The sequence below is a fragment of the Mustela nigripes genome, chromosome 10 (genome assembly GCF_022355385.1).
Source record: "Mustela nigripes isolate SB6536 chromosome 10, MUSNIG.SB6536, whole genome shotgun sequence".
Taxonomy (NCBI): domain Eukaryota; kingdom Metazoa; phylum Chordata; class Mammalia; order Carnivora; family Mustelidae; genus Mustela; species Mustela nigripes.
Genome location: NC_081566.1, coordinates 55,024,519 through 55,044,671, shown reverse-complemented (window position 1 = coordinate 55,044,671; position 20,153 = coordinate 55,024,519). Strand labels below are relative to the sequence as shown.

At 35.7% G+C, this 20,153-nt stretch overlaps 1 protein-coding gene across 2 annotated transcripts in view; it reads right to left on the bottom strand.

Annotated features, from left to right (window-relative positions):
- Positions 1-20,029, bottom strand: part of LYPLAL1 (lysophospholipase like 1) — a 35,599-nt gene extending 15,570 nt beyond the window's left edge. For both annotated transcript variants that reach the window (XM_059413354.1, XM_059413353.1), the window contains exons 1-2: positions 19,893-20,029; positions 14,751-14,850 (exon numbers count right to left, since the gene is read on the bottom strand). In XM_059413354.1, the coding sequence (XP_059269337.1) occupies positions 14,751-14,850; positions 19,893-19,986 (194 nt within the window). In that variant the 5' untranslated portion in view covers positions 19,987-20,029. The remainder of the gene's footprint in view (positions 1-14,750; positions 14,851-19,892) is intronic.
- Positions 20,030-20,153: the final 124 nt, after the last annotated feature.

The following is a 20,153-nucleotide window of genomic DNA, read 5'->3' as shown; positions in this document are numbered from 1 at the left end:
GAGCCCCACATCAGGTTCTATGCTCAATGGGGAGCCTGCTTCCTCCTCTCTCTGCCGGCCTCTCTGCCTACTTGTGATCTCTGTCTATCAAATAAATAAATAAAATCTTAAAAAAAAAATACTAGCATTTCAGGGTATCAACTATAGTTTTAAGTCAACTTTCTGGAAGTATAATTTACACACATAAAAGTAAACACTTAACTATATCAGTCCAAGATCTGCCAATATAATCATCTCCACAATGATACGGAATATTACCTTTACTTCACAAAATTCCATCCTGCCCCTTTGCCAGCAATTCCCATGTACTGCCCCAGGCAACCATAGAGTGATTCCTATCACTCCAGATGAGTGTTTCCTGTTCTAGAACTCTACATAAATGGAATTACCTATTTGTATCATTTGTTATTTTTGTCTATTGTGGTTTTGCTTTTCCTATTAGTTTAGGAGAGCTCTTGGTCTATAACTGACACTTAAATAGTTGTCATTTGTATTTCAAGTATTTTTTAACATCATTTTTACATACTGACATTACATATTTACGGTGTCTTTTGAAAAAAAAAAAAAAAAAACAGATTAAAGACACCGCATTTGATAGAATCTTTCCTTAAAAAGCAACTAAAATTTCTAGGTCTCCTGATTTAAGAGGCTCTTCCTAATCCATTCATTTTCACACATGGAGCTCAAAAATTTCTAAGATTTTTGTTTTCATTTTTAGATTAAAGTTGTGAAATTCCCTGGAATTTATTCCATACATGAAGTGTCATAGGGTTCAACTTTTTTCTCCCATATGGATATTCAATTGTGTCCATACTATTACTACTAAAAGGAAAAAAAAATATTCCACATAGGTGAAATTCCATCTTTGCCGTATATTTAATTTCATAGTTCTGAATTATCTAGTTTCTCTCAACCTAGATTCTGTGAAATAATGAAGCCCTGATGCCCAACACATACACTACTTACAATAAATGCACTTCTTTCCAGTGCCTCTAGAATGGTACTCATTCTATGTTATCCTTGTGGAAATCAAGAAAACAGTAAGTGAAATCACATCCTGAGCTGTGCTTCATTTTCAGGTGAAGAACTCTGGTTGAGAAAGGTTCTATTTTGTTCTACTGAAGTATTTCTCTATCCTTGTGTTAGGATCATACAGACTGTATTGAAGTAACTTCAGAGTGTACTGTTAGGTTGAGTAATGTTAGTTTCTTTCTCCCGACAGTCATCAAGACCAGTGTCTTTTTTTGACTCGTCCTGCCTGTTCTTAAGCATCCACTCATTTTTATCTAAGAAATTAACTGCATATTTAAAAATAATTTCGAAAAATTCTCCTTATAAGTCCTTGTGGAGTTTTAACTAATATTGACTAATTTAACTAATAAATAATTAAGAAATTAAATAAATAATAATTTAAATAATAATTAACTAATAAATAATTGTCTGGAAATTAACATTTTATGACAAAAAATTGTAAGGAGGAGAGATTTTTGCAGACTGAGCTCTTCCTAAGATCTGTCACATTCTCTTTTGGGGCTTCTCTTGTATTATTTTCCAGGCTTTCAAGGAGTGCAGAGATGATAAAATTCTGCATCAGATTTCTACCAGGACTCCACAGAACCCACTTTCTCCCTCATTCCTGCAGGCCTTCTGACCTCAGAAGCTGCTTGGCTCAAGAGAGGTAAATAAATTGGAATCAGAAGGGGAGAGAACACAGAGAGCATTCAAGCCACCCATCTCCCAGAATCCCTTTCTCAGGATTAACTTTCTTAAAGTACTCTGAAAATGAAAGCAGGTGCTTTCCACTAGTATTAATGTCAGTGTCAGACAAAATGAAATCCGAAAGTACATTCAATTGGTCATTGGAATCACAATGTTCTGAATGAAAACTGCATATATAACACTCACTTTAAAGCCTGAATTAGACTGTTACTCTTTTTAATTATTTCTACTTTCCTCTTGATTTTATTTTGCTATTTCTCTAAGTATTTATTTGTCTGTCTAAACACTTAAGTAAGGATGATATCATAGGCTAAAATCTGAATCATTCTGGGAACTCAGCCATTAATAGAAAAAAATGACACTCACTTAACTTTTTGTCTTTGACAGTGCCTTACTTAATCAGACACTTACGCTCCACGGAGGTGCACTCCCGATGTAAATTTCACGAATATGAGTTTTTTGTTCTCTCAATCTTCTAAGAGAATTACATTTTGTTCAAAAGAGATAGTTGGGAAAATTTAATAAGACAAAGAAAATTAGAACTTTTGTGTTAAGAAAATATAATCAAGAATGCAGAATTCTCTTAATACGTTAGAATAACCTTTAAAGAAGGCATAAAAATAAGGCTGTTTTTTAAAACAGCTAAACAAACTGGCCCATATGTTATACTCATTCACCTTTTCCCTCAAATAAATCACTTTATTAGCTAGTATAAAACAGCTCAGACATTACCACAATAAATAAATATGCTTGGCAAAGAACATCTGTGTGGCTCCTAAGTCAATCAATCAATCAAACACACTGGTAAAATATTAAGCTGGAATAAAATGTCCGAAGCTAAAAAACAAAAAAAAAGAGTTGACATTCAGTTTGATACCAAGTTCTGTTTTGATCTGTGTTCTTTAAAAGTTGTAAAATCAAAAGGTCATTCATAACCTTTACGATAGCATCACATGGCTTCAATCTTCCTCTGTGTCACTTCATAGAACTTCCCCAGCAATCACCAGGTCCAGGCACATTTCCCTCTTGTTTTCCTTCAAACAGGATGGTCTCATTATTGATCTAGGGGTTTTGCATCTGATACCCTCTCTATCTGGAATGCTCTGTGCCACACTTCTGCATGGTAGGGCTTGCACGGATCATTTAGGTCTCAGCTCAAATAGGGTAACAAAATATCCTATTTAAGTGTGTGTATGTGTGTGTGTGGAGGGGAAATACACTTTAAATTGTTGGTTCAAAGAAGTGTATTCCATTATCCTATTTACCTGCTGTAACAATTTATTACTATTTGAAATGAATATATTAGTTGCTCTTATATTTTCCACTTATCTTTTCCACAGCAATACACTCAGTGCCAAGAGAAAGTATTTGTTGAATGATCAATGTCAATAATCATTTGTGTCACTGGGAGTAATTTGGGTCAGCTGGAAATTAGAGAATATCTAATATTGGTCTATTTTGCTCTGATTATCTTTTGACTTTGTATAAAATCCATATTGTGATTTCTAGGAAAAGGTCAAATTTTTCTTTTGTTGCTTAAAAAAATATATTTATAAGTTCTTACACACTAATAGGCATTTAAGTGTGCTCTTTAAAATAAATACCAAAGAAGTAAAACTATTTCTTCAAAAGAGCTGTTTCTAATAGATTCCTTACCAGTGAAGTGTACTTAAAATACAGATCTACTGGTATCAGGAAAGCGATCTCCCAATATTGTGCTTCAGATAGAACTCAAATTTCAAGTGACAGAGCAAAAATGAATCCATTATTATCTGCACCTAAATCAAAAATACCTAACCCTGTTCTGGAATACATTTAATAAAAAATATAAACATACACTTCACTGGAAAAATAGTAATAAAAAAGTAGAGGAACTATGCAAATCTTATTACTGTTAAATCTTTCAAAACACCAAGAGCAATTTATATCATCATATAAGTTATTAATTGGCTTGTTAAAAAATTGCTATTATTTTTAAAATGGAAATTCTAATAGTAAGTCCAAACCAAGAAAACCTCTAATTACAAATACAACTAAAGTATGCTTTAGAAACAGAAATTTTTATTGAGCACTTCAATTAAATAGTCCAAATTAACAATGAAAAAAATGAGGCAATATTTTCCATTTAAATCAACACGGCAAGTTTATTGCTGACTTTTACTTAATATGCCCCAACTTAGCTGATTAAAAACATCTATTAAATAGGGTTGAGGAAAAGGAATACCTTATAGTCAAATGGCAATTTACAATTTAATCAAAACATACTGACATGCTGTAATAGACCACAACTTGGTAAATATAATAGACTACTGTTCTCCTTTTAAGTTCTTTAAAATATGTATGACTACTGAAAACAAAAATCATAACTGTGTCTTGATAGAGTTTTCAATGTATGTAAATGAAATACATATGACAAGCATAATGGATTGGGGAGGAGATAAAGGAACCTATATGGTTGTATGTTTCCTACATTTCATGTCAAGTAAAAATCTAACTAGGTGAAAGGTTTGATATGGATCTTGTAATCCCTAGAACTAGAAGAAAAAAAAATAGATAGGTGAATGGAATATTAACAAAATCCAAATTATCCATAAAGAAGATGGCACAGGGAGAAAGAGGAACAAAAAGCTGTAGACTTAAAGTTAAACAACATCACTAATTACATTAAATGTAAATGGTCTAAACAAAACACTTAAAAGAAACTAACACATCAGTTAAAGTGAAAAAAACAAAGCTCAGATACATGATGTCTGTAAGAAACCCACTTTAAATATGACATAGATTGGCTAAAAGTAAAAAGATAAAAAAAAGACATACTATACTACTATTTGTTGTATGTAAGAATGCATTTAATTTTAGTATCTTGTTCTTGCATTCTGCTATCTTCCTAAAGTCACTTATTTCTAGTAGTTATTTAGTAGATTCCTTATTTTCTTTGTGTAAACAGTCATATCATCTGGGAATAATGGCACTGTTACTTTCTCCTCTTCAACGTTATTCTCTTTATTTCATTGTCTGGCCTTATTGCACTTGTCTGAACTTCCATACATTGTTGAACAGAATCAAGGACCTCTTTCTGCCCTAGGATATGGGCTCCCTGCTCAGCAGGGAGTCTGGTTCTCTCTTTGACCCTCACCCCACTTGAGCTGTCTCTCAAATTAAAAAAAAAAAAAACCACAAAAAAAGTTTTTTTTATTTTTTAAAAGATCTCCTTCTGTGTAATCTTTGAGGGGAAGCATTGAATATTTCACCATTAAATATGGTGTTAGTTACAAGTTTCTAGCTATGCACCTTTTATTATGTTGAAGAAATATCACACTTTACCTAATTAGCTGAGTTTGATGAACTAGTTAAATGCTTTTTCTGTATCCTTTGAAATAAACATATTTTTTAATCTTTTGTTTTGTTAACACAGTGATTACACTGATGGACTTTCAAATGTTAAGCTAACTTTTCATTCCTGGAATAAACCTATCTGGTCATAATGTATTATCCATTTTATATGTAGCTGGATTTGATTTGCTAGTGTTTTGTTAAGGAATTTACATATATGGTCATGAGGGTATTGATTTGTAATTTTCTTGAATGTATTCGAAATTTGTCATTATCAGGGTTATACTGGTCTCTTAATATGTGTTAGAAAATACTCCTGTTTCCGGAATTGTGTTAATCCTTACTTCCATGTTCAGTAAAATTTACTAGTGGAATTGGCTGGACATGAAAGTTTCTTGTGTGAAGGTTCTGATAATGAATTCAATTTCTTTCATAATAATGTAGGTATTCTGATTTTTATTTTACTTTTATGTCAGTTTTGTCATTTGTGTTTCTCACGGAATTTGTATCTTTTCTCTAATTGTTCAACTTTATTAGCATAGGCTGTTCATGCGCATGCGAGTTCCCTTTATTGCCTTTAGGATTTGTGTTGATATCCTTTATTTAATTTCATATTTAGAAATATGTTGTTAATTTCCAAATATTTGGGAGCATTCCAGATATCTTATTGCTGTTGATTTCCAATTTCATTCCATTCTTGTCACAGAAAATATTCTGTACAATCTCAGTCTTCTGCTACTCATTGGTACTTATATTACAGTCTTCCTTCGATATACTCTCTTGGTGACTGTCCTACAAGCTTTTTCAGTAGAGTTCTATAAATGATAATGTTCAAGGTAGTTTTAGTACAATTACTTATCAAATTTTATATCTGCCTAGCTATTCTTTTTCTAAATTGTTCTATTAGATCCTGAAGAATGAGTATTAAAAGCTTCAATTATGATTGTATATTAGTCCACTTCTCTCTTTAGTTCTGACAGTTTTCTTTGCATGTGTTTATAAGCAATATAATTAAGTACATGCCTATGAAGGATTATTGTCTTCCTCCTTAATATTTACTTTTAGCTTACAAATGTTCACTTTTATCTCTGGTAAGACCTTGAAGTATACCTTATTTAATAAAAATACAGTAGGTCAGCTATCCTATGTTTACTGTTTATACAGCATATCTTTTCCTTTCCTTTTGCTTTGTTTTGATTAGTCTTTTTCCAAACTTAAAATTAGTATCTCAAATAATCTCAAGAATTTAATAATAAAGACATTTAGAAAGTTGTTTCCAATAATACATTATATATTAACTGAATTTAAATAAAAGCAAATTTAAAAAATAAAAAGTTTCTCTCGCAAAAATGTTTTTTAAAATTCTACTTTAAATTAACCTTAATTTTCCAAAGTAAGAGCTCTCAAATTTTGATGCAGAGTAACTACACAGGTAGGCAGATGACATCCAAACCTGCTTCAGTTTTCAGAGGTAGGAAGGAAATTCTGTAATTTTTAAAATATAACTATGCTGGTATACTTGAGTACAAAAGGTTGGTAGACACTATAATCTACTTACATTAGAGGTGGTGCTCCTTAAATTGCAAATTATGAGCTCCATCTCATACCTGGTCAGTCAGAATCTAGGAGATTGTAACCTAAAAAATCCAGATTTTAATAATATCCCAGATAATTTTTTCTGGGAACAGTATATTTTAAAAACAATTATCTTCCAGTTTAAAATTTCAATTTCCCATTAACTGTAAAGCTTAAAAAAAAAAAATCCTTCCAATTGGGTACTGACTCATGAACACTGGGGCCAGTATGCTAAGTTTAAAATGCCCCAAATAAAACACATAGCATGTTCAATATTCTCATAGATTCCTACCTTAACATCACACCGCCTTCTCCTTTTCCCAGATTTTCCATTTTTCCCAGCCTATGCTGTGTGAATCTCTCTTGAATTGAATGCTTGTGTTACATTTCCACCACAGTGACCTAGTTCAGACTTTAATGATTGCTACAGCAGTGGATCTCACCTCTGGCTGCATACAAGAATCAGAAATGAAGCTTTTAAAAATCTTTCTGCCTTGGCTACATCTCAAGCCAATTAAATCAAACTCTCTGGGGGTAACAACCAGATGGAATCGCAGATAAAATACAGGACACCAGTTAAATTTTAATTTCAGATAAACAATAAATACTTTTTATTTTATAAAAAATATACTATTTTTTATATTTATATTTTATATTTATATTTATACTATTATAGTAAGTATGTCCAGATATTATTTATTTGCTAAATAAAGCTGGCAACCCTATACTCTAGCATCTGTAATACTTCAATCACTGAAATGTATGTACATGATCAGCAACCCATATATATATAACCCATTGTGAGTTGTAGTTTAACAATTCTGAAAGCTACTGCCTTAGAAGGGTCAGCAAACTTTTCCTGGAAAAGCCAGAGTAAATATTTTAGGCTCTGTGAACCATACAGTCTCTTCGGTGACTACCGAAATCCCTTTTGTAGCACAAAAGCAACCACAGATAATATGCGAATGAGAGAGTGTGGTTGTATTCCAGTAAAACTTTATTTATAAGAATAGGTGATTGGCCATATTTAACCCACAGGCTGTAGTTTGCTGACCCTATTCTAGACTATCAGATCATTTCAGATTTCCATTTTGTTATTTAATATATTCATTATTTTTCTCAGCTTTACAACTGCTAGACCAAATATTCCTTGAAAATACAACCCACACACATAGGCTTGGAAAATTTCTTCAAGGATTATCAGCAATTAATTCTTTGGATAATATTTCTACATCCTGTCCACAAGGATATCACAGATTACTATTAATAACTAACATTTATTTGATACTTATTTTATGTCAGACATCATGCTAAGGATTTACACATATATTCAGTAACATCACATATTCTCAGGACAACTCTTTGAGGTGGATACAATTATTAGTTCCATTTTGCACTTCAAGAAAATGGGACACCAATAAGGGTAAAATACCTTGTTCTCAGGATCTTATAGCACTTGAGAGAAATCCAGATGGAAGCCAGAGCCTGCTTAATCCAATCATATTTTTAACCACTGTACCATGATAATTCTATGTATCTTCAACAGTCTACTGAACGATATTATATCTCGAATATTTCCCTTACCTATTGGTCTAACACTGTGGCAAAAATGAGGAGTATTACAGTACTGGTTCTTACTTACAGTGCATAAAATCTGAAGGGACCTAAAATTCAAAAAGTTAATGACTAAAGGATTTTGGATATCTAGTCCAAATTGTTCATTTTAGACATGTGAAAATTAAGATCCAGAACTGATAAATTTTTCATTAACAGCCTTCACAATTTTATTTAAAGTAAGAATTAGATGACATATTTCTAAAAGTCTTCACTTTTCCTCCTTAACTGAAGTACTCTCCAAGACTCGACATTGTATAGCATGTATCAGATTGCTGATTCAAAGTAATAAGAAGAATCACAAGTGATTCATTGCTCATATCAACTATATTGTCACTCTGGATATGTATCACATAACTTTTGCTAATATATAAAAAATATATATTTTATATATAGAATTTTATCTATATATAAATATATAAAATACTTAAATATAAATGGATATAAATATATAAAATACTTAAATATAAATAGAATGAAATGAATAAAATATAAATGTAACTATACATATTTATAAACCTTATATCCATTCACTAAGCTTAGAAATAATCAACAAATTAGTACTCTGTTCCTGTTTTAATACTTCTATGTATTTTTCTTCTCAGTCTGTTATATCTTAGAGGTTGTCAAATTATAAAGTAGATATCATTGTAAAAGCAGCAATTTTGTGATTAAGAAAAAATACTTAAAATATTTTGAGTGTACAAAGAAAAAAATCACATATCTATCTATATATATTTTTACCTAAATACATCAGAAACTGCTAAGCTGAATTAGTGATACTGAAAGCAGTTTATTTGATAACTAATAGATAACCCTTAGAAAGCCTCAGCAATAAAATTAGAAACTGTTTTTAAAATAAATTAATGCTACTAAGTGTTTGGTGAAATGGGTATCCTGATACACTACTGGTAATAATGCAAACTGTCTGTTCTTGGAAAACAATTTAGAAGAGTTAATCCCCTAGAAAAAAAGAAACTGACTGTAAGTCCTCTGAGTACTTTCTAGGAATTTTTCCTGAAGGAAAATCAGAAATAGGATAAACAGACATACATAGTGGTAAACTGAGGATAAAAACTAAAACAGTCTACAACAGAATAAATTTTAAAGAATATTCTGTAGCTATTAAACAGTTTTCTGTATTTCAATACAAAATCATCATAGGAAGAAATCATCAAATACAGCATTAGGTGAAAAAAAGGAAGAATTTATAATTGTATGTTTAGTATGAACTCACATTTGCAAAACTAAATAAGCCAGACATTACAGATATTAAAGAGAGGATGAGAGTCTTAACAGTAGCCATGTACTTTTTATAATACTTGTAGTTTACTCAAGTTTTTACTTTTAGTTAGGAAAATGTAAAAGGTTTCCAAAATGTTGTTCCTCTAGGATAAATTTTTATTAACTATATTTATATAAAATCACCACTAACAGTTCTAAAACCTGAGGGCATTAGGGCTGGACTGATTGAATAGCCTGGAAAAGGAATACCGAAAAGAGGCCAGATGGTGAACAAGAGTCATAATACCTACCCACCAAACATAATTTAATGGGAAAAAAAAACTAAGAAACGACCATCTGTGGGACAGAAAATTAGGCCTAAAAATATGAAAACCCTTAAAATGTATGACATTTAATTCACAATGAAATTATGGAAACATCGTCACCAATTTCAATAGGACAAGAGAATAAAATATTATTGAACGGTAAACACTATCTAGTGTCTTTACTCCTTCAAGGCTGCTAACGCTCCTGTATTTAAGTAAAAAATAATCTGGAAATACATTAAAACAGCAAGGAAATAGCATATGCCAAAAGTACAATGAGATGTAAGATGAACTAAAACTGAAAAATCCTCAGTCACCAAAGATATGGTTCAAATTTGAAAATGAAAATAGTTCAAATCTTGTAATTTTAAATTACATATTAAATACAGTTTCTAATTGCTCTGAGAGTCTGAAACATCTGGAAGCAAGACTTGCTGATTTCTGCACTATTCATAGGACAAAAGAAAAATGATTTCACAGTAATGTTGAATTAGATTTTTCTAATATAATAAAATACTGAACCAGTTCTTGCTTGTTATACTTGCCTGTTGTAAGATCCCTCCTGACATTTGGAAGATCATAAAATCGAAAGGTCTAGAGCCATTGGTAATCCTTGATCAGTACCATTTGATTTCCAATGTGTGAAAGGACCAAAGAAATACAGCAGAGCTACAGAATGTACAATTTACTAAATATCTGACACAAAATAACTTTGCCAGGTCGATTGAGGGTTCTGGTATTTACGTTTGAAAACAATAAACATTTACAAACTCACTTGATTTGTATATTGACAGCAAATTAACTGGCATTACTACCCTTATTCACATGTGTTTCATTAGGGGCCCCTGGGTGGCTCAGTGGGTTAAGTCTCTGCCTTCGGCTCAGGCCCTGATCTCAGGGTCCTGGGATCGAGCCCCGTATCGGGCTCTCTGCTCAGCTGGGAGCCTGCTTCCCCCTCTCTCTCTGCCTGCCTCTCTGCCTCCTTGTGATCTCTGTCAAATAAATAAATAAAAATCTTTAAAATTAAAAAAAAAAGTCATATGTGTTCCATTTCACTCTCTTATTTGATGCCTCTAATCAAGGATAGAGGTCTGAGATGTAATATTCCATGATGCAGATCTATAGATCTTACTTATAGTAAAAACATATATATACACTCTTTCTGAAAATTTTTGAAAAGTTCTTGAATTCCTGAATGGGAAACTGCAAAGTTTATTCAATTGTGAGGTTTTTATTTCTTCATTTTAGGAATCTTAGAGCCAGTGAAAACAGGGAAGCAAAGCTTCACAATCCCATGCTCTCAAGAGTAAATTCTGAAGGCAAGTGGAATTTTGTATTTAATGTTTCTGACCTCAAGTAATTAAATCTAAAAATAAAGAAAGCCTAGTACATAAAGACCTGTTCTTTGGTGCAATCTCAACTTCTTTTTGTATTGATTCGAAGACAATGATGCCATTCATACTTTAATTACCTCAGATATTTGTTTTTCTAAAATATAAACAGCTGACCACACTGCAACCTCCCCCCAACATCCGCCCCTAATGGAGAACCAAGATACTAATCACCTGGTATGTGCAGGAATAGATGTGTAATTTATTTATTTTTTATTTTTTAAGGTTTACTTATTTATTTGACAGACAGAGATTACAAGTAGGCAGAGAGAGAGGGGGAAGCAGGCTCCCAGCCGAGCAGAGACCCTGATGCAGGGCTCGATCCCAGGACCCTGGGATCATGACCCGAGCTGAAGGCAGAGGCTTCAACCCACTGAGCCACCGAGGTGCCCCTAGATGTGTAATTTAAAGCAGGGTTTCTCAGCCTGGGCACCACTGTGATTTGGGGCTGGAGAACTGTCTGTTGTGGGGGCTGTCCCATGTGGTATAGGACATTTAGCGTCATTTAGCCGGTAGATGCCCGGAGCCTCTCCTGCCAGCCGTGACAACCAAAATGTCTCTGAAACACAGCAGATGTGCAAATGTTCTGAGGGAGAATCATCCTTGCTTGAAAACTACAATTTAAATCATCTCATCATTTAAAAAAAAGGAAATCTTACAAGTTCAAGCACTATTTGATCTAGGAGAGTCTCCCTCACACATTATAAATGTATGGGACCTCCTTTTTTTAAAAGTCTGAAATTACATTGCCCAAAATGGTAACTCCTAGTCACATGGAGCTATAAAGCATTGCAACCTGTAGCTAGTTTAACCAGTTACTGAACTTTTACTTTTATATTATGTAATTTTTTAATTGAAGTATAAGTAACATACAGTGTTCTATTAGTTTCAGGTATACAACATGCTTCAACAATTCAGAGCTCACCCGATATATGTAGTCGCCACCTGTCAAATGTTATCACATTACTGACTATATTCCCTATTCATCTCTGTGACTTATTTATTTTATAATTGGAAATTTGTACCTCTTAATCCCATTTACCTGCTTCACCTATCCCCCACCCACTTCCCCTCTGGCAACCATCAGTTTGTTCTCTGTATTTAATAATCTGTTTTGGGGGGTGCCTGGGTGGCTCAGTCATTTGGGTGTCTGCCTTTGGCTTAGGCCATGATCCTGGGATGGAGCCCTGCTGCGGGCTCCCTGCTCAGCGGGGAGCCTGCTTCTCCCTTCCTCCCCACTTGTGCTCTCTCTCGCTATCTCTGTCTCTCTCTCTCAAATAAGTTAAAAAAATCTTAAAAAAAAAAAAAAAAAGAATGTTTTTTGGTTTGTTTCTTTGTTTGCTGGTTTTATTATATTCCATATATAAGTGAGATCACGTGGTATTTGTCTTTCTCTGACTTATTTCACTTAGCATAATACCTCTAGTTCCATCCATCTTGTTGCAAATGGCAAGATTTCATTCTTTTTTATGGCCGAGTAATATTCCAGTGTGTGCGAGTATACACACATACACGCACCACATCTTTATCTGTTCATTTATTGATGGCACGTGGGTTGCTTCCATATCTTGGCTACTGTAAATAATGCTGCAATAATAAACACAGGAGTGCATCTATCTTTTCAAATTAAGAGTTTCTGCTTTCTTTAAGAAGTAATTATTTATTTAATATAAATTTAATTGCTCGACCAGCATCCAAATGGAGAAGTGTTGCAAAGGTAAAATATATACCAGATTTCAAAGATTTAGAATGAATAAAAGAATGTAATTTATCACTTTAATAATTTTATATTGACTACATGTTGAAATGAAAATATTTGGGATATAATTGGTTAAGTAACACATATTTTAAAATGAATTTACTTGTTAGTTTTTCCTTTTTTTAATGCAGTGTCAGAACACTTAACTTTACATGTTAGCTCATATTACATTGCATTGGTACGCATGGTCCAAAATGTTTCATGGTCTGTTCAAATACATACTGATGATGAAAATATATAATACCCCAAAGTTACCATGAATTCAGTAAAATATTTCAGTGTTTTTAGATTTTACTTAAACACAACAGCACCCATAGATGATACTGAGTATCCATGGAGATTTTTGGATTCTCAGAAATATTTTGGACCTAAAGTTTGAAATCCACTGGTCTGGAACACATATCAATACTGCTGATAATATAAAATTCATAAGCTGAAAGCATTAATTCTAGAATCTGTTTCCAATGATCTTCCATTCAATTTAGACAATTATGTTTATATTCAGGCTGAAATGAACTTCTCTCTCCCATCTCCATAGGAATACCACTGTCCTTCTCCTTCCAAACTTCACTAAAATGAATAGCAAATGACAAGCTCTTTTGACATTTCAAAGGCATTCAACTGAAACAATACCCCTTGGTCAGTAGGTCTTTTATTTGCACCACCAAACTACTAAACTCCTTTAAAATTATATTAACTTTTTTTTAAATCTTAAATTTTATGACATTATTTTATTTATTGTTCTACCTCTTTCAATTCTATCAACTAAGTAAGTAAAATCTTAATTGCACATTAAAAAGGTCCTTGAAGGGGCGCCTGGGTGGCTCAGTGGGTTAAAGCCTCTGCCTTTAGCTCAGGTCATGATCCCAGGGTCCTGGGATTGATCCCCGCATCGGGCTCTCTGCTCAGCAGGGAGCCTGCTTCCTCCTTTCTCTCTGCTTACTTGTGATCTCTGTCTGTCAAATAAATAAATAAAATCTTTAAAAAAAAAAAAAAAAAGGTCCTTGAAGTTCTGGTTCTGATTCTCCTTAACACTAAGTTAACAGAAAAATAAGAACAAAATGCTTGTGTATAAGCACACAGAATAATTAATAAGGATAAATCAAGAACAGATAATGGGAAATCAGAGGGGGATGCAGAACTCAGTATATAATTTTGGTTACCCAAAAAAGGATTTGCAAACCCCAGTTTAAAGTATATGCTCAGGATAAAAGCCTATGCAGATGCTAACTTAATAACTATAAAAAACAGTATGACTTCAAAACTATACCAATCTCATGACTGTGCATTTTATTAAACACATTTATGGGTTATATAATCTAAATATTTATTAAGCAGTCAATTCCATATTCCTATTATGGCTTACAGATTCAAAAAACTTAACATTGTTTTTAAATCTTTTTAAGTGTAGAAAGAATGCCCCAAAACCCTTTGCCTGAAATTATGAACTCTGGCATAACTAAATTATTAGAAAGCTTATACTTGTTGGGAGCTATTAGTTTCTTTTTGGGGTAAACAAAGGGAAAAAAAGAGAATTTGAAAGATGAGCAATGTGCAGGGCCAGAGTGCTTAGGACAAAGTTTCAGAGCTTCAGGGAATGTTTTACAAAGAGGAAAGAAATGACTTGTCTCACAAAACTTGGCCCCACTGTGGAACTGGGGAGAAAAAAAAAAGTTCTAGAAAAAAAGGTACCGCAATTCAAAATACTTTAAATACAGAATGAAGTCTCAAGAACATTTAGCTGTTGTATCTGTTTATATACATTCTATGCCACAGTTATGCTGAGCAGTGAGAGAAATTACTACATACCTGGGAGGGGCTGTTGGATAAATAATTTTTATGTGTTGGAATGTTAACTCTTGATTTAAAACCTGCTGGATCCATTTTCTCAATCTTTGTCCAGAATCACCTGATGGATCACAAAATATCGATTAAGACAAAACATTTTGACAACACAGTGTATTTAAAAGCATTCTATAACTTTCATATCACACAGAGGCTGGAACACGGAATACAAAAAAATCTCCATATGTAAAAATAACTCCACAGAAGCCAGTTTATCAACATGAATTAATTGATCAGGCATTAATAACCAAAAATTATTTAGAAAGTTTTACTCCTAACTTCACCACTGATCACTTTAAAGACCTTGTTCAAGTTTGAGTTTCAAGTTTCCTTGTTTGTTTAAATGGTAAAACAGGCACAAATATGAAGTAAATTATTTTCCTAAAAAAATTCTGTGTCTGATTTTAAACACTGTCATTTCTTATCTTACCTGTAAAAATAGTAAATTTCTGAAGCAAATATAAACTTTTGTAGATGGAAAGATCTAAAACAATTTTCCTGGTTAAAATAACAAGATCTTTCAAAAGGGGTATTTAGCAAACTTTATTTTTAACTTGAAGAAATCTAAATTTAATTTTGATAACACATTTATGTGATGTAAAATAACAATTATACATCCCAAGGCTAAAAAATAACCAAAATCCATGCAAGAATTAATGTCTGGATATTTCCATTAAAAAATGGAAGGAAATTAGGTCCATGTTATATAGTCCTGAAGAGAAAATTTTAAAGGTAACAACTTTTCATTTTTTTGGCTCAGCTCATTAGACATCAACTCAGAGTCTATCTACTGAATACCTGTCACTGAGTCAGGCACTGTGCTCACTGTTAGAGAGGCGGTGATGGCAAGGAAGAAAGAGTCCCTCCTCTCACGGAGGACACAGTTTACTGTGAGAAACACACACAAGTCAAACAATCACACATGAACATGAGAGACAAACAGAACCACTGCGAAGATGAGACACTGGGTGCTGCCACGTTTTACTACATTCAGAACTGACCCAGCTAAGGAGTTCGGGGATAACATCAGAAGATCAGCTCTGCAAAGCAAAGTTCAGTTTGTATTTTAGCCACTGAGCTAGTTGTTTATTTAATGCGTAGATCACACATGACACAAACTGACCCAGTTTTCAAGACCTACCGGATGGTGAAAAGTTGAGGCGAACTAGAAAAGACCATTTTGGACAGAATATGGCAAACGCTAAGATCCTTTCCAGGATGGAGGAGGAGGACATCTAAGACTGAGGGCAAGAGCAGTGAGCACAAGACGAGGCTGGAGAAACAGTAGGGAAGTGGCAAATCCTAACAGCAGGAAGTTCCTTTTTGGCAGAAAGGTGGCTGTCTTCTAGGGGTCACTCTGGCAACTGTGTGATGACAGAAGGGACAAGAGGAGGTGTGGGGAGATCAGTTAGGAGGTGACTGTCCAGAGGACATGCTTCAGTTAGGGGTCTAGCAATGGCATGCACGGGAATAGGTGCGAGGATCCTTAGGGGAGAAAATAAATGGGTATTGGTAATAGATTGGTTATAAGGGCAATAGTGGATGACAGCGAGGTGTCTGGCCAGGATAACTGAATGAACAATGCAACTACACACGGAGACAGGAAACACATGGATCAGCAGGTCTACACTCGCTACCCTGCCTACAAGGTCCTCTACCTGGGGTTGAGCAAACTATAGCCAGCTGGAAGGCAAAAGCCCAAAGCCGTACGCTATGAATGGTGTTTACATTTTTAAACAGTTGCTAAAAAAATAAAGAAAAAGGAAAAAAAGGAAGGGAGGCAGAAAAGAAAAAGGTGGAAGAAACCATATCTGGTTCGCAACATCTGAAACGGTTGCTACCTGACCCTTTACAGGAAGTTTGCTGACCCCTGCCTCCTATCACCTCCGCCAGGATCCTCTGGATATCCTGGCCTACTCCTCTCCCACCAGGGAAAACGCCTGAATTGTTGTTCCCGTGAAGGTCAGGGAACCTGCCTCAGGGCCTCCGTCCTGCCTTCTCCCTTGTCTGCAACAGTCTAACCCAACACCCACATGATTCACTCACGCAGGTCTAGCTGCTGAAGTACCACCTTCAGAGTGAGGCCTACTCTGACCACCTTAGCTAAACTATCACCCCCAATACCTCCCCTCCTCCATCCCCCTTGTCTTGCTTTCTCTTTTTTCCACAGAACTCACTACTATCCACTATACAGTATTTCCTCCAATGGAATGTAAGGTCCACAAGAGCCAGAACTTTTCGTTTGTTTCATTCATTAATATATGCCTGGAGTCTGGAACAGTGAGTCACTGCACAGTGGCCATATAATAGATATTTCCGGAATGAATGGATTAATAAATGAACGACTATGAGGCAGTTGGATAAACATGTCCAGAACTCAAAGGAAAATTAAAATGGAGACACAAATGTATGTTACTATATAGAGGAAAACATAGAATCCTAGGCCATACGTGCACATTAGCCTGCAGAGAAAAATGCAAAATGAAAAGAGACCACAGAACCAAATTCTGAGAAGCCCCAACATTAACAGACAGAACAGGATGAGACTGGAAAATCAATTATATGGAGAAAACAGGTTAGTAAGTACCAAGAAAGTCTTTCAAGAACATCGAATGTTGGACAGAATATGGCAAACGCTAAGATCCTTTCCAGGATGCCATATTCTGTCCAACAGAATGTTGCAGATGGTTCAAATAAGAAGATGACTGAAAAATGTTCCCCACATTTAGCAACACAGCGGTTACTAGTAAAGTTACTAGTAACTTCACTAAGCGCCAACTCAGTTCGCTTTGATTTACTGCATGAGGAAAAAGCAAGATATGCATAATTTGGGTCTGTGTGAACCTTATAGCGAAGTTTGGGAATTAAGAATTAATTCTGGGAATTACAAATAATGGATACCATTAAAAGAAGTGCCGTAATGTTCCAAAGGAACATACAACAGAGTGAATTAATCTAAGCTGGGAAGCTGAACGAAGCTAATTAAACTATTACTTGCTTTTATCATTCTGAAAGAAGGTACCTGTTTGGTATTTTAGGTGTAGGAATGGCTCAAATTAAGTTGGCTATGTATTACTCACATTCCCATACCTTCTTCTATGACTATCATAGCCTAGGAGAGAACTTCAGCCTTTTAGGATGAAAAAACAACAAAAAAAGCAACAAAAAAAACCTGCCTCTGAATATACTTTTCCAACCTTGAAAAGCAAAACTTAATGCTACAAAGTAACACCCACTCATCCATTCATAAGGCCCACTTTTTAAAAAAGCCTGCACTTTATTCTAAGAGCATGTAACAACTATTAAAACGGGTTACCTGTATTTAGATTAAGCAGAACCCAAACACCTATAATATAACCACATATAGTAAGTCTAACGTAAAATTATACTCCTCGTACAGATTTTAATTTACTACAATGGAGCTCTAACTATGTGGAAATTGCATTTTATTTGCATAATTAGCAGAAGAATTCTTTGGATAAACTCTGTTCCAAAGTATAAAAGGAAAAATATATATTTAGGGTTTACAATTTATAAAAATGTAAGTAATTTGAAATTGAAGAGTAAAGATGGTACTTGAAGCAAAGTGGCCCACGGGAAAAAAGAAAAGTCTAGGAGTATTTCCTAACAATATTACAAAACACTTATTTATTACAAAGGCTACAGTATCTGGGAATTTCTGGATGCTTATAAATGAACCCCCATGGAGCCCCAAATAGTACCAGGAACAGTCTCTTAGTTGTAAGGCTTTGGTGTCCTCCTAGACACCTCACTTCACCACTCTAAATATATTTCATTAGCGAAGTCCTTCCCGTTAAACATCTTTGACCCATTTCTTGCCTATTTCCAAAATGAAACAGCCTAGCTCAGAGTTTTTCCACCTTACCCTTCCGGAGTCAGGGAGATCTGGGTGCGAATCCTAACTCCACTACCACTCACGGCAACAGCCAAGTGACCTTGAGCAAGCTGTTCAACTTATCAGGGCTAACTGCCCATTTCCAGGTCTCCACCTTGTACCTTTCCAATCTCCTCCACTACCCAACTACAAGTCTCAGCTCAAAGTCCATGTTCTTAAGTCAAATCGGTAAAATCTCAGCTCTTCATCTTCCAAATGCCTTAATATGCCTAACCACAGTTTTTTTCCTTACAATTCTCTTGGCAGTAAATCATGTACCATCTTGTGATCTCCCTTCCACTGCTGACTCAAACTAATTGAATTGTTTTTGTTTTTAACTTTAGGTAGGCGCTCTGAGGACACCGGCTGCATCTCATTTCTTTAAAAAAATATTTCCCAAGAACTTACCCTAGGCCAAGCACTAGGGATGCAGAGATTAAAATAAGGGTCCTTCCTCTTGAGGAAGGGAAAGTGAAGGGGGAAAGACAGGCTTAAGTCATCACAGAGGAGTGTAAGGAAAGCTATACAGAATGCAGCACACACACCACTAAGGGCGGGCAGGGGAAGGAAGGTGTCTGCCCTGGGGACTGAGAGTGGACTCTGTGCTAGTATCTCGGGGGCTTCAGGACAGGAACGGGAAAGAGAAAGAAGAAGGAAGGAGTAGCAAGAAAGAGAGGAAAGGGAGACAGTACTCCAGGCCTGGCACAGCGCCTCGCGGAAAGGACATAAATATTAAGTTAACTGTCTCAACTGTCCACAGTGGTACGAGAGACTGGAAAAATAAAGTGGCAAATTATCTAAGGCGGTTGAAAATCCCGATCACTAACAGCTGACGCTGGAAAGTACTAAATCCTTGGTGTCTAGTAGACAACTTACCTTACTAACTTGCTTCTTAAACTCGAGGGAGAACAGGGAGGGGGAGGGGCGGTAGCAAGGGTTGCAAATGGAGAGAGTGTTGCGGATGGAGGGATGGCCCAGTGGTGGGACGCAAGGGCCATCAGGGAGCACGATGGGCCCATGATCGAAAAAAGGAATACACGGTGGAGAAGGCCCGGTGTCCGCAGCCGCGGGGTGAGCGAGGCGAGGGTCGCCCTCCCCGAGTCCACGGAGCCCTATCGAGGCCCAGCGACTCCTCCACTAGGGCAACACTAGGGGACCCCAGGGGAGGACGATTCCCAAGCAGAAAACTAGGATGTAAAACTGTAATCCACCTGAGCCGTGCAGGAAGATCAGAGAGGCGCTGTGCCTCCCAGCCGGCGACACGATGCAACGCTGCAACCGCACTGAGCCCGACACAGACGCCATCGCGGCGGCCCGAGGAGTTTCGTGGGCCCCGCCCCTCCGCCGCCCCGCGGGCCCCGCCCCTCCGCCGCCCCGCGGGCCCCGCCCCTCCGCCGCCCCGCGGGCCCCGCCCCTCCGCCGCCCCGCGGGCCCCGCCCCTCCGCCGCCCCGCGGGCCCCGCCCCTCCGCCG